The sequence below is a fragment of the Pholcus phalangioides genome, unplaced genomic scaffold (assembly GCF_987345545.1).
Source record: "Pholcus phalangioides strain wild (caught in Gottingen) unplaced genomic scaffold, Ppha-v1.0 ptg000007l_1, whole genome shotgun sequence".
In the NCBI taxonomy this organism is placed as follows: Eukaryota; Metazoa; Arthropoda; class Arachnida; order Araneae; family Pholcidae; genus Pholcus; species Pholcus phalangioides.
This window is the reverse complement of record NW_028301600.1, coordinates 61,766,871-61,783,043: the sequence shown is the minus strand read 5'-3', so window position 1 is coordinate 61,783,043 and position 16,173 is coordinate 61,766,871. Positions and strand designations below refer to the sequence as shown.

General features: G+C 36.9%; 1 protein-coding gene across 1 annotated transcript in view; it reads right to left on the bottom strand.

Annotated features, from left to right (window-relative positions):
• The window catches only part of inaE (inactivation no afterpotential E), a 91,204-nt gene that overhangs the window by 22,381 nt on the left and 52,650 nt on the right, over positions 1-16,173 (bottom strand). Inside the window, exons 5-9 of the mRNA XM_089233723.1 lie at positions 13,221-13,305; positions 9,790-9,924; positions 5,477-5,554; positions 4,536-4,660; positions 3,276-3,423 (exon numbers count right to left, since the gene is read on the bottom strand). Coding sequence (XP_089089849.1) covers positions 3,276-3,423; positions 4,536-4,660; positions 5,477-5,554; positions 9,790-9,924; positions 13,221-13,305 — 571 coding nt within the window. The remainder of the gene's footprint in view (positions 1-3,275; positions 3,424-4,535; positions 4,661-5,476; positions 5,555-9,789; positions 9,925-13,220; positions 13,306-16,173) is intronic.

The following is a 16,173-nucleotide window of genomic DNA, read 5'->3' as shown; positions in this document are numbered from 1 at the left end:
TTTAAAAACCGCTTTTAAATGGTTAATAAGAAAAGAGTAAATATTTAGTTCCAAAAGTCATCGATACAGTGATCTAACATGCAATATATGAATTAGGTTATGTAAATTAGGCTGCCGGCAGAATGCACGTGCATCCATCTAATTCATTGACGCTCCGATTTGCATAAATATGTCGAGAATATTGTATATCAACACCATCTATCGGTGATTCCCGGAACTAATTACTTTCTTAATTAAAAAAATCCGATTAATCCCTGATCTTATTCTGCAAACCACTCTTCTTTCTCTTATCATTTGGTCCTTTCTGCTTAATTTTTAAAGTTTTAACGGGATTTTGACTCACACAGTATAGTCAACTATCACTTGTAAAAATTCTGTGTGTGTGTATATGTTATTTTATTTATTTATTTTTCTTACACAAAATAAAGTGTTCCAGACTCTGCCACGAAGCTGGGCTGAAAGAGATTTCGGAAACGGGATAAGTCCAGTGGTAAAGTTCTGGCGTTCATTCATTCAGTCAACTATCACTGTAGGGCCACTCTAGGGCGACGGTTCTCAACCTTTTTAGACTCGCGAAGCCCTTTTTAGTATATAATTTTTATGGCGGAGCCTCGCAGGCCTCCTTTTATTTATCACATTTACTGATTTATTTCATTTTTCTCGAGCGGACGCGGAGCCTCTGGGAAGTGCACATGAAGCACCGGTTAAGAACCGCTAGCTTAGAATGTCTAAGATTCTAGATCAGTGTTTCCCAAAGTGTGCAATATCGCCCACTAGGGGAAGATGAAAGGGTCCACGGGGGTGGTAGAAACTTTGGGTATAGTATGGGACTCACTGGGTTGGCTCGAGTCGGAGAGGAGATGGGAAGATAAATTTTTTTTAAAGAAAGGGGGCGATGAAACAGAAAATTTTTGAGAAATTATGTCCTGTACAGTCCAGTCGATGTGTAGGCGTTTATATTAATGCTTCTTTTTATGATAACTAAATTTAGAAAATAATCTTTTAAATTTTATGGTTCGAGATGCCCCATGGAAATCGGAACGTTTCTAGCTTTTTGCATTTTTTCCAAAGAAACAAAGGCCCACGGTAACCAATAGTTTGCATCAACAATACAACTGTTCATCAGTCTTCATGACCTAGAAGAGCTTATAGAAAACCATTACGAAATAAATACAGGGTGGTTAAAAATAAACTGGTACTACTTAGACGTATGTAGTGGAGATATTTTGATGAAACTTGGTATGTAGAAGATATGGACCATGGGGAAAAGAAAGATTCAATAAAAAAAACAAAACAAATAAAAAAAAAACTATTTTTGACCACCAGGTGAAAATGTGGTGATTTTTTATCGCAGTTACCCTTTTCCTCGTGGTCCAAATAACGCATATGCCAAGTTTTAATGAAATACGTCCACCACGACGGGCGCTACATGGGTCGAAGTAATGTCAGTATAATTAAGCTTAGTAGTGTCAGTTTACTTATACTGACACTACTCAGATCAATGTAGCGCCCGTTGTGGTGGAAGCATTTGAAACTTTTGAAACTTGGTACATGCGTTATTTAGATCATGAGGGAAAAAGATAACTTCAATAGAATAGCACCACTTTTTCACCTGGTGGTCAAATATCGAACTATTTTTTTATTGAATCTTTCTTTTCCCCCGTGGTTTATATATCATATACACCAAGTTTCAACAAAATATCTCCATCACAATGGGTACTACATACGTCTGAGTAGTGTCAGTTTATTTTTAACCACTTTGTATATGCGGGCCTAGACGACCACTTTCTTGTTTGTGTGTTTGTGCAGACACTTTTGTTCTATTGTACGGCACTGAAAAACCATTTACGTGCTTGTCGCGGGTTTCGGCCGCCACTTTCATTCTTGCAGACCTGTACGGCCAATTTAGTTGTCGAGCTTTGCCAATCACTCACTTTGTTAGCTCGTGTCTAACAGCGGCTACTGATTTACTGTCGACAACTACAAATTGCTTAGCACGAATTTCATGCCGTCTTCTGCGCTCCTCTTTTTTGATATTCTGCCCCATAGTTAGTTTCGAAGTTCACATCATGATCCATTCTGATTCTTTGTCTCTTCTCACTCCCCCCCCCCCCCCAGTTTCTAAGAATGTTTAAAATCCTAGACCGTTCAGTTCCATGTGTAGGCTCTTACATATAGGTGCCGGAACCTAGGGGCTGAGGCCATTTGAGCCCCCTCAATAATTTCTGAAAAAACAATGCAATGCACCTTCCTGCGTATGCGATTGAGTCCCGTATATACGGGATGACCATCAATTTTCAGCCCCTCCAATGTTTTCTTCACGTCGGCTCGGCGCCTCTGGACTCTTATAATAATGCACCTTTTTTCTGATAAAACTATTTAGAATACAATCGTTTAAATATTACGGTTCAAGGTGCTCCCTGAAATAAGAACAATATTGCGAGCTTTTTGTATTTTTTTTCCAAAAAAACAAAGGCCACGGTTATTTTCGTCCTCGTTCCTTATACAAGTTCAGGTCGCATATTCATAACAGCGACTACTGGTTTATTGTTGTAACTTTTATTCACACCATTTCATACGCTCTTTTCTCACCCCCTCTTTTTTGACATTCTGACCCGGAATTAGTTCCCAAGTTCGTGTCACGATCCATTCCGATTCCTTGTCTCTTCTCAACCATCTTCGATTTTAAACCTTTTTAGACTCGTGGTGCTCTTTTCAGTATATAATTTCTGTGGTGCTCCGTAGACTTCTTTTCATTTATCATATTCACTGATTTATTTCATTTTCCTTGAGCGGTCGCGGAGCCCTGGTTGAGAACCGCTACTCCAGGGAAATAGAGGAAACTGAACATTTGAAGAGCCAGTTCAACACCATCAGTGTTAAGCCAGGTTTTCCTAGGAGCAGGTTTCTACAGCGCATGTAGCGTGAAAACTCTGATTGGTCAAAATAACTTGCATTTCCAGTTTTTAACCAATCAGCGTTTTTGCGCTGCACACTGCGTAGAAATTCTTCTCCTTGGAAAACCCGGCTTTACGCTGCTTCGAATTGTACAAAACCGGTTTTGACTTCAAAATCACCTCAGTCATACGTCAAAAACCGGTTTTTAAGGGGTGTGGATCCGACTTGAATAAATGACTAAAGCGGTAGCAAGACTATCATGCGGAGGTTTTTGTGGAGACATTCTAAATCAGCTCTAAACTGTAGACTAATTAATTCATGTAACTGTATAAAATGACTGTGGAGCGACAATTTGGACATAAATGACCCATTCTTACTTCAACGTGATAAGTTGCGTAAACAACTTCCATATTATGAAGCCGACAGAGGCGACGTAAAGCGGCGTAATTGCAGAAACAACAGTTGTCTTCCACGATGATGGCAGAGTCATATTTTTGTTTTTGTCTATGAGCAAAACAGTAGCACCTTGAAAAAAAAAAAGATTAAATATATAAGCAAAATATTTCACGCAGCTGCTGACATGATGTAAAAGATACAGTGGAACTTCGGTTAACGAGCTTAATTGGTTCCGCGAACGTGCTCGTTATTCGAATCAAACTCCATCATAGGAAATAATAAAAACACGGATAATTCGTTCCACAATTATTCATTCACATAAAAATGACCAATAGGAACGGCATTTAATCAATATAATACAATGCAATAATAGTTGTAATATATTTAATAGAATAAAATATATACGTAATAACGCCATAAACAAACATGCGATACGATAATGTATACAAATTACCTTGTCTAAACAACGAGAGAGAAGAGGACTATCTCGTGTTAGACGATTTACTGACTCACCGTTGTTTGTATTCTTATTCTTTTTGTGTGATTTTAAAAAGAACGTATACAATGACACTTGCTTTTGCTTCGTTTTTAGGATTTCTCGGAGATGGGAAATTGCATTGTCGTTGGACAGAGATTTATTGCTTGCTGTGCTTCTATTTCATTGCTACTTTTCCACAGTATTTTTCACAGATTCCCACATTTTGCACATCTTTCTTATCACATTGAAAAGTGAGAGAATTCTCTTCACTTCTCTCTTCCTTAGAAAAAGATACCCTCAATATAAGCTCTTGCTGTTGCGTGCAATAGAGGTCCATCGGTTCGTCAGTGGCCAAACAGAATTTATATAAAAAAACAAGCGCACATACGCGCGATTACAATGGACATCTAGTTTCGTATCGTAAACAGTCACGTTCTATTTTCCCAGTGAGGCACGCTGACCAGAGACTGTAGGGGAGAATATTACCTACAATTCCACAGTACGTATGAGCACGAAAGCGAAAAACCATCAGCTTAGTTGTGAAAACGTGACAATAAATAAAAAAAGCGAAAAGTTTTTGCTCGCTCGTAATGCAAATCAATGCTCGTTAATCGAATCATTTTTTTTTTCAAAATTTTTGCCCATTATGCGAATTGCTCGCTAACCGAACCACTCGTTAATTAACCGAAGTTCCACTGTATTAAGAAATCAAGTTGATGATTACAGTATTAATCTAACGAGTGAGGATCAAGTGATACATTACCTAAGATACGGACACAGTTGGCAAAAGCCAGTTTTGCTTCTAGCCATCATAAACATTGGCCATCCATATATAGCTAGAGCATAATGCAGATAATGTATAACAGTGAGAACTTCTTCAGCTACAGCCTGTATGGAAGAAAAAATCCTGTAACACGTCGTGTATAAGTGTTATTTCTTAACCCTTTAACCGACATAGCAGAAATCACTAAATCCCCCCCCCCCCCATAAAATACCATATCTTTTTTGAAAAAAAACAGATGTGATATATATGTATATCACATCTGCTATTTTCCTACTGAATAATATATTTCGATTTTCAGTAGGTGCAAAAGAGGATAAAGGAAAATGTGTTGAGAAAAATCAGCTTTACAAGATATCTGGGGTCATCGTTACTAAAATAAAAGGCTTTTAATAAGGCGGGATATCTCGTCAATGCCAGTGAGAGAGTTAAGCTATTTTCGACTGAAATTTTTTTCAACGCTTCGTTTTAACATTTAAGTAATTTTCACTAAAATTTTTATAAGTGTTAATCATTTTTTGGAATTAAAAGACCTATTTAATATCAGTATTTTTTTAATAATTCATTAAAAAAAAGAGGAGTAAATTTACAAAATATATTTTTTTTACGAAATTTTTTCATGATTTTTCAAAATTGAATTTTCAAAGAATTTTCATTATTTAAAAAAAATTGAAAAATTTTATCCTTATTTTCTATTAGGATTTTTTTTAATGTTCTGTCCATCAATATAATTGTATTGTTTTTCTAAAGTGTTTTCCGTCAAATGATACGTGAGGTCTCACGCAATCATGATTACTATTCATTATAATTGAATAAAATAATTAATATTAATCAAAAAGTTACGTTGATTAAAAAAACATTAAACTACCGCTCAATTTTTTCCCAAATTTGTCAAATACTTTATTTAATATTGTTATACGTACTGGATGGGTGATATCGAGGAATTTGGTAGCAGACGTGATTGGTACACCAGACAAGAACTGGTAAGTTTCATCATTCTTCTAGAGAGGAAAAAATTAAAATGTCAAAATTTTTATTGCGCATTAAATTCTTAAAAATTGTGGGACAACATCAAATTGTAATATTTCAAAAGAATTCAAAGACAATGTTAATGCAAGTAGCTTTTCACAAATCGCTCTATGATCTTATATCATTAATGAAAAATCAAGTGTGTTATACAGGGTGAACGTGACATACTCTGCCAAACGAAAGGGAGTGATAGACGAGCCCAAGTGGAAAATGAAACAGCCTACCAACCCTGTCCCATCTCGAACTGTTTTCGAGTTATGGTGGATAATCGATTACGGAAAAAAATGCGTCAAGTCTGAAAAAACCCAGATTTGTGAAGTTTCTCAAAAACCTATACGCAAACTACGCACATATTTAAAAAGCGCAGAAAAAATCCAAGAAGATCACATCAATTTCATTGAAATATCTGGATTTAATGGTGAGCTACAGAGGTACTGAAAGATTGTCAAAGTTTAAAATCTAATTGTCGCCAAAATTTTTAATTGCCAATTCCGCAAATACCCTTCTAGCTACAATCGGTCACGCCTAGAATAAACCAAATCGGTCATCTAGTTTAGGAGAAAATTAGTCGTTCATTTGCAGTACATGACTGAAATCTGTGGTCGTCGAAGTAATTTTAGTAGGCATTGGAGACAATTCGATTTTTCACTTCACCAATCTCTCAGCTCTTGAAGCTCACCATTTTTTTCCTGAAAAATTAATTTCTTACCAAAATCTGTAACCACCAATTCCTAATTTTCGTTGAATACAGTATCTACTCCGACAAACGCTGATTTCAATGATGTATTGCAAACAAAAGACTAAATTTCTCCTGACCTAGATCATCGATATGTTTTATTGTACGTTCTTTCGAAAGCTGGTAAAATGGATAAGTTTTTAGTAAATATGACTGATTATAGCTACAAGGGGGTTTGTGGAATTGAAGATTAAAAATTTTTGGCCGCAATGGGATTTTTGAACTTCGCCAATCGTTCAGCGTTTGTAGCTCGCTATCAAATCCAGATATTTCGATGAAACTGTTGTCACCTCTTATAAGATTTTTCTGTTATTTCCAAATATGTGATCATTTTGCGAGTAGGTCTTGCAGAAATTTTATAAATTAGGGTTTTTTTTTTCAGACTTGACGCATTTTATTTCCATAATCGATTATCCACCATAACTCGAAGGGTTGATATGGTGTTTTTCATGTTCCACTTGGGCTCGTCTATCACTCCCTTTTGTTTGGCAGAATATGCCCCTGTATTTCACCTTAAACACGCTCGTACTAGATTGTACAATTAAACTTTTATTCTGAAAAGGCCGTAAAATTTCCCTTTTATATACAGGGAGTCCATTCTTATTGTTGTCCAATAGCTGATTCTTCAATCGTTAGTCTTGGGGTGAATAAAAAGATTAGGTAAAAAAAATTATTTCTGTTGCGAAATTTAATTTTTATGTATTCCCTGGGTAAAAAATAATATTTCCTAGAACATTTTTCATACACCGACATTTTGAACAGAAATTTTTTTTTTGACCTAAATTGACCGCCGTATGAAATTTCGAATTTAGTGAATTTTAAGCAAATTTCTAAATTCAAAAAATCATTCCAGCTAAGCTATAAAAGGGCTGTATAAAAATTTACACGCAATAACGATACATAATTCTCAAACTTTTTTGACTCGCGGAGCCCTACTCAGTATATAATTTCTATGGCGGAGCCCTGTTTCACTCGAGGAGCCCTTTTTTGTACATCTTTTTTTTGGCAGAAAACCTTGTAGGCCTCTTTTATTTATTTATCTATCAAATTTACTGATTTATACTATTTTTCTCAACTCGCCGCGGAGCACCGGTTGAGCACCCCTGTAGTAGCCTAACATTAAGAGTTGTCAATTTGCTCCTGATGGATAATTTCATCAAAATTATTCGTCTCTGAGATAATTTTGTGTATGACCCTTTTCCAGTAAAAAAAAGATGACTAACTTTGATTAATCATAACCCGGTTAGTTTTGGTTACAAATTTATGATTATGTTTTTGGTTCACACGTTAGTGCCTGAAAAACATTTTAATAAACATGGCTGTACTTTTTGGCCCGTATAAAGAAAAAATTTCTTATATTTTTAGGAAACAATTTTTTATTACTTAAACGGATTATCTAGGACACCGGTTTGAACCTGAGGTCATACGGCTACCTTGCAGTCCGGGAATATTATGGAGGGGGGAGGGACACGGGTAGAAATCAAGTAGAAACGGAGCCATGACAGGTGGTTAAGAGGGTGAAAAGAGACCTGTGAAAAAAAGGAATAAAACTTAATTGAAATTACAGTGGAAAAAAAAGTGTGAGTAATTTCAGAATATAGCAAAGCGGCACAAAAAACCAGGGCAGAGGGTGAAAATCAACACATGGGTGCATCTACGACATACATGCCCAACTCATAGCCAGAGGGCCAAATGTGGCCCTCGGAGTCATCTGATGTGGCCCACGAATTCAAACTTAACTTTGTAAAAATGAAATAAGCGGCACATTTTCAGACCACTTATGTGACCCGCGGTGTATTCCGAAATCACTTGAGTGATCCACGGCATATTTATCGATCACTTGAGTGTAGAGCCGTCTTAAGAGCATCATGGGGGGGGGGGCGCACCGGGAGAAGTGATTTTTCGGAGTCCTTTACCTGGATACAAATGTCTCTACCCACCAATTTGCATGCCTTATATTCTCAAAATTTTTAATCAGAACTCATTTCCATGAGGCCTCGGGGCCGTTTTCGGTGGGCCTGTGCGTTAAGACAGCACTGCTTATATGACGGTGGTACAGTTCTAGAGCACTCGAGTGGTCCATGGCACAATTCCAGGGCACTTAAGCTACCCGTAAACGCATTTCCTGATCAACGAAGGCACTCACAGCTCTACTTAAGATCACTTAAGTGGCCCAACTCACATTTTCAGATCACTTAAGTGGCCCGCGGTGCAGTTCTACATCAGTCAAGTGGCCCGTGGCACATTTACGGATCACTTAAGTAACCTTGTGGCACTGTTACAGATTAACTTAATTATGGGGCCCGCGACACGTTTTGAAATTGGTGAAGTGGCCCACACTTTCCTTAAGGTTGAGCGCCCTTGATCCAGGATTAGTCCAGGGGCTTCTTATGTCTATGCCAGGGGGGACCTACACGATGAGTTCTAGTACTAAGATTTCCGAGAATAAGTATGTAAGTTTTTGCTTCCAGCCAAGTACGGGCTCCAGAATGCCAATTCAGTGGCACAGTGGTAAAATGCTCGTCTGCCACCGTGAAGTTGGCCATTATGGTCCCAGGTTCAAATCTTGGGAAGAATATAGAGATATTTCCCCTAACGAGCTTGAAGGGAACACCGATAGATGACCCCTTCATTTCTCCAACTCATTAATAGCAGTAAATCGTAATATAGCGATATGGCCAGAGTTGGTGTTTGGTAAAGTAAAACATCGATTTGCGGCGGCGGCAGCGGCAGCGATTGGGAGGAGGGGGGGGGCATGATTTGGGCATAGAACCCCTTCTTAAGAGGGAAACTTACTGAAATCTAGTCCAGAGATTAATCGTATTTATAAAATTTTTGCTGACTATATTAAATTTGCTCAAAAAATATATTCAATAAACAGAAATGGCCTCGCTCCTGGTTGAAGTGTGTGTGTGTGTGTGGGGGGGGGGGGGGGCTGGATAAGACCGAGGCACAAGAAAAAAATATAGTCCGAAAGGAATCGTGGGTGGAAGAGGATTAAGAAACACTGCTCTTGGATGATGTCCCGCAAAAACATTTGAAACATTTTTCGTGATTGGAATTTCGTCTTAAGGCGCGTATACATTAGCGCGTGAATCATGCAATGATAGCATTCGCAATTGGTTGTTCAGTAATTTGTACGTTGTTGTGAATGATTCTTGAGCTGTTTGAAAAAACTGGACCCACCAGGTCTATATGAACTGGAATCGGTTTATTCAGCGAACACAAAGGAAAGAAAAGGAACACACAAAAGGAAGTTTGTGTACCCACGAGCGGATTAGAATCGCTGTAGGGAGTCGTACGCTGCAAGATCGGCACGTTAATGTATACGTGCCTGAAGACTAACGATTAAGGAATTAACTATTGCAACGGAAAAAGTGGACACCCAGCATAATAATAGAGCTATACAATGATAAAGAATATTTTAGACATGTACTGTGTATTATTATTTGTTTCTGGTTTTTCCTTTACCTGTTGAACGATGGTTTGTCTCTCGATTCTTTGGAGTTTTCGCAAAAGTACTAAACCGGCAACTACATCTGATGGCACGACATCCAGATCACGAAAAAAATCTGACAGCAAGCGAGCTACGTCAGTGAAGTTATTCTGAAAACAAAGAAATTCAAAATGTACTACACGGAGCATGTTTATACAGTGTGTCCAGAAACTTCTTCAGACTTTTTTCTTTTCAATCATTGGTTGTAAGCAAAAATTTTCAATTGCAAAAATGTTTTAACCCTTTATCTACCGTATTTTGAAATACAAAAAAAAAAAAAGACTATAATTACAGTGAAACCTGTCTAAGACGGACACTGTATGAAACGGAAACCTGTTCAAAATAGAATCAAAATATATTCTGTTCCATGACTCGCATCGCGAGGATCCGGGTTCGAACCCCACCATCGCCATAGTGGAAGTTGGTTTTCTGTGTTGGTTCCCAACTTCGAGGCGCGAATGCGAGCTGATCGCCCCGTTAAAAACTCGCCACAGAAAGCAACAGGCCTACAACAATACAATTATTCAATCATTACACTTCATTCATAGTTAGAAAAATTGATGGTAGATGGAAGCACTACACACAACAAGCATGATACAGAGACAAACTTCACGGAAGGGTCTCACTATACGTACACACACATTCCAACATGTACCAATTTGTTAGAAATTCCGCAGAGGGATATGGACGAGGTGCATGCGTGGTTCAGTAGTAATCTGTTCCATGATTAGTACTTTGATTTGCACCTTTATTAAACGGAAATCTGTCTAAAACAGAATAATATTTCAGTCACTTGACCTTCCGTTTCGTACAGGTTTCACTGTATTATAAATGAAAATATAAATTAAAAAAATGATAAAATAATAAATAATTACGGGTGTAAATTATTTAATAGGTCAATTTAGTTCTTATCTATCACATAATGAAAAGTGGAATAAGAAAATGATAAAACAAATGTTAATAAAAATAAAAATATAATTATGATAAAAAAAAAAATATATATATATATATATATGATTATCATGCAAATTATTTGGATAGGTTATTTTAGTTCTAACTAAAGATAAATATATATAAAAATTCTGTTTTTCAAAAAACTAGTTGGTACATGACAAGTTATCTAACATGACAATTTAAATTACTGTCGATAGATAAAGAGTAGATTGAGGTAAATATTTATATTATGCTACTTTTATATGAATAAACTAATTTTTTTTAAAAATGACAGAATCTAATGCTTTATGTGTCCCCCCAGTCCCTATAGTTATTGCTAGAAAACGTTCTTCCTTTTAGAAATATGTTAAACAAAATAAGTTTCTTCTGGATTGGCCAAATTTTAACCGAGATATTTAAATTCAAAGGTTGACAGAAGATTCAGGGGTCGTTCACAAAATTGAACGAAAATTGAGCAAAATATTTCAATTTGTACTTAACCAAATAATGAGAAATTGGGTTGAAATACGTCTCTTGATATTACATTGTTTTGTACAAAAGAAAAATCGATAAACTCTATGAATTACCGTACTTATTCGTGAACTTGAAATTAACAAAATTGAGTTCGTGAATCATGACATGCAATGCTGTATTTTTTAAATATATGCCATCCATATTTATTATGGGCATCTTTTTCTCAGCCACCTCGTTGGGCATTTTTCCTGTTGTGGCCTTGTATTTGTATAAAATATGTAGTGAAATTATTAAAGAATATTACTTACTAATGAATCATAGGAATAGAAATTTACCTCATTTTTAAATATTTTTGAAATTAGAAGTTTTTGTTCACGATTAACGGTTGCGAAAAAAAAGACCTAAGGGTACGGACTTTCTGGATATTATACTATCTGATATACAGTCCTGGAAAATCTGTATTATATGGTGTAATGAACGTTAGGCGATGGAAGAAGCACGGATAGGCCTTATATGCATAAAAAACGTAATGTATTGTTCAAAATCAATAAACATATACATAAAAAATAATTCTAATAATATCCGACAGGTGACCCTAGATAGCAATGCCATCAGTTACGTAGTATGTGATACGGTTTTTTTTTTCTTTCGATTTATCATTATTAAGCTTCGTCTACATATGTGCACTATGCGTTGCCCTTCTGTGGTTTGCTGAGATTTCCCATCCATATGTACGGCTTTCACGAAAAATTTCGTTGCGAGCCAAGCAACGCCCACTAGACGAACGTCAGACTTGGGCGGATCCCCCGGCGATGGATTCAACAAAGGAGCTTGCGTTGCGTCTCTGATTTTGCGCAGGGCTACGGTTGAAATCAGGTGGTGCATGGGGAGCGGGAAGGAAGAGAAGAAAAAAAAAAGGGAGAGAAAATATGCATCACAGGAATTTGCAAAGCAAAACTGCGGTGAACGAAAGCAAGTAAGCATATATAGACGCGCCTTTAATAATCGTATTGCTCGTGCTTCTACTCACGTGATTTGCTGACACGGAATGCTGATTCGGTTGCTCGTGGGGTTAATTCGCCTGTTGTGTATATATCAAAGAGGTTCACGCTAATCTTCTCGAGTAATGTGAATGGTGCGAGGACTTATGAATTGATAAGTACTACTAAACTGAGCCTGTAATTCGCAAATATTTCTCTGGGGAACTTCTAACGAATTGAGGCATGTCGGAAATTGTTGGGTGAGCATATGCGTGACCCCAACAAATTTCACATTTGGATCCTCCCGAATCAAAGTCTGAAGGGAAACTGACACTTCTACGTGCTTCATTTAATTAGGAAGTCGTTGCTCTGTCTCTCCTGAGGCCACAAAAAAATTCATTGTTCCTAATTGCAATATTCGCTAAGATACTTGAATCCAAAAATGATGAAAGTTGGGAAAGAACAGCCTAAACTAACGGACAACAAACACTTCTTTCCCTCATTTATGCTATTCTTTCCCAACTTTACTCCGATTTTTGAATTCAGATATCTCAGCACACTTAAAACATGGAATTTTTTGTTGGCCTTCGTAGAGACAGGGCAACAACTTTCTAATAGGAAGTTAGAGGATAAGGTTAGTTAACTGGGGATCGTAAAGAAATTTAGATGTTTTATTTTATGACATCGTATTTTCACTCTTGAAAATGATAAAGTGTGATTTTTTAACACATTTTTAGCACTTTTCACATTAGAACCATACCTCTACGATGAACGGTTGATATGAGAAAAAGGCCAGATGAGGACTTACGGGACACCCTGTATAAAATTTTGCCATGTGTGTTAACAGTAGGTTATTGTTTAGAATTATATTCAGCCCGGTCATCCACTGGAAGCTACCACGTGCGAAAACAAGTCGTGTGTATGCGCAAGACCGCTATAGTAGTCTACGTATCCCGCGACTTGTTTTCGTTCGTGGTAGCTTCCAGTGGACGACCGGCCTCAGATGAAAAACGACTTACTCTTTGGCGATCAGAATGTCCCATGCAGCAGAACAATAACCGGCACCTGCGATTCCAGCTGTCTTGATATTCTCTCATCGCTTTCCTGGATAGAACACCAGAAATCACAGTAAAAACGAACATTTAATTATTAAACCATTGATCATATAGCAACATACTACCGATTAGAATACTGTTTCCCAAAGCGGGCAATGTCGAAGCCTGGTGGGCGATGGAATGGTCCAGGGGGTGATAGAAGCTACGTATTTAACATAGGATCCTATGGTTCACTTGAGTTGGGGGGCGATGAGAGAAAAACATTCTGATGAAGGGGGCGATGGAACAAGAAGTTTGGGGAAACTATGGATTAGAACAAGTATTTAACGCGCGTTGATTTCAGATACGTCATTTATTTTCCAAGGGACTGTCTATAAAGTTTGTGAAGTCATATCCTAATGCGCACCGTTCATCTTGGGCTATAGAAACATACTTTCAATTAAACTAAGTATCCAAATGACGTGATAATTTTAGATTCATTTCACTAGGGGCCGTTTATGTACCGAGATACAAAATTTAATTTTCTATATTGTCTCCGTCGTCTAATTTCCAATCAAAAATTTGTTGCGCTATCTTTCTGAGGCAAACAAAAAAAAAGTTTAATGTTTCTAAGTGCAATATTAGTAGAGATATTTGAGTTCAGAAACGCTGAAAAAATTAAAGAACATCATATACGTATTAAGGGGCAAACTCGAGAAAAAAAAATTCGAATTCCAGTTGCAATTTATTAAATTTTTTCTAAATTCTGAGTAACTTTCATTAAGCAAAAAGCTCAACGAATATTGCACTTAGAAACACGGATTTTTTTTGTTGGGTTCTGGTTAGACAGGGCAGTAACTTTCTAATTGTGTGGAAGTAAAAGAACATAACGGTACAAAAAATTTAATTTTGTACATATAATCAATACACATACGGCTCCCTAGTAAAATGAACGACATATCTAAAAAAAATGGGCACATTATTTGAATATTTTTTCAATTGAAAGTATGTTATTATCACCTATGGTCCAATACGGAGCCACAGCCAGGGGAGGGCGGCAGGGGATCTTGTGCCCTGAATGCTGGACGAGGAAATACTCCGAGTTACTCTTTTTCTATTCAAAATAACAGAGAATGGGGAGGGGGGGGGGAGGGCAAAATGCATGCTGGTGTATCCCGGTGACAGAGTGAATTGTCGTTTCTAGTTGCGGCCCTGGCTCAATAGATAAAGGTTGTATGAGGATATGACTTTACACACACTGTATATTTAAACACGAAATTTACATTTTCATATTCGGTCCTTTTTACCTGCAACTCTCATCCAGAAACTTTTAGTCTCGCATTTTACAAGTCCAATAAAAAAGTTCTATATTTGTAAGTGGCCCACATAATTGTTGAAACAAAACAACGCTTTGGAAGTCGGTTTGCGGTTCATTTTCTTCGAAAATGTGGTTTTGGGTTTTTATCTTCCGACATTTATAATAGTAACTAGGTATAATACCCGCGTAGTATAGTGCCCGAGTGGCGTGGTGGCTTGTCTGCCGCCGTGAAGGTTGCCGTTATGGTCCCAGAGGAGAATATAGATATTTTCGAAGTAACTACAGATGGATGGTGCCTTCATTTCCAACTCATCAATAGCAGTAAATTGCGATATGGCCAGAGGTGGTGAAGTAGGTATAATACTCGGCGCTGCCTGGGTTTTCTTCAGTTACTGGGAGTATTGAAAAATTGACAAACCATTATAACAGAATGAACTGTAAAATATACTGGCAGCATCAAAAAAGTGACAAACCATTGTAAAGGCATGTCTGAAACACATTGTTAGGGAACCACGGTAACCGAAGTAAACATTCCGAAAGTGACTGTTGGGGCCCAGAAACCATTGTTTTCCGACGATTTTTTGCCCAGCTCTGATGAACTTCTAAAGCAGCCTATAGTTCAATACCGGTCCTGTTTGGTATATAAAAAAATTTGGCGACGATCGATCTATAATTGTAGATTTGTACAAAGAACATACATACATACTTTCACATTTATATATGAGATAGCAACTATAGTTCTCCTAATTCAAATAAATATCATGACCAAGGCCCGGATGTCGTTGACCTAAAAATTCTAAAAAACAACCATAAAAAATGACCCACAAATTCGAAAAAATGCCCTAAAAATGTCTCAAAACCTAAAAGAAAAATTCCCGAATAATGCTATTGAAATGATAAAACAAATTTCTTCTGAAACTGAATCAGTCATTATATTGACTGGAGGTAAACGGGAAAAAAAATTCGTATAGTATTTATTGAAAATCAACATTTATTTCCAGATGGTATTTCATAAAATAATTGACAATGGAGTTTTACAAATAAACAATTCATAATTTATGAAAGGGTTAGGAATCTAAAGGCAAAATAGAAATTTTTGAAAAGACAAGATAAACTTCTCTCAACAGCAACAGCTATTCTTAGGGATATTTGATTTATTCAGTGTTAATTTCTCTTCAATTTCAAAACTTTAAGACATCCCTATAAAGGCATCAAAAATTTCTCTACAGGCTATAAAAAAAAAGAAGAGTCTGCTTCCCCCTTCCCCATTATTTTTCCAAATTTCATGATAGCGAATTGGTCTACCATAGAAATGAATTACCTTTTGGGTTGATAATACAATTGAATAATCAACGTTAGATTTACCCAAAATTCCAAAACGAAAACGGCTATACGAATTTCGGAACTACACTCATGTCCATAAATTAAGGATAATTCAGAATCACACGGAAATCGAAATCTAAAGTAAAAATTTCACCTGTAGAATTATCACACACATCTGCAAGAATGATATGCAAATTTCAGGAAGCCAACAGATGATGCCGATAGTGTAAGATGGGGGTATATAAGGAATGGTGGCAAAGAAGTGAAATAGTTCACAAGAGTTCTGTAAGGCGCTCA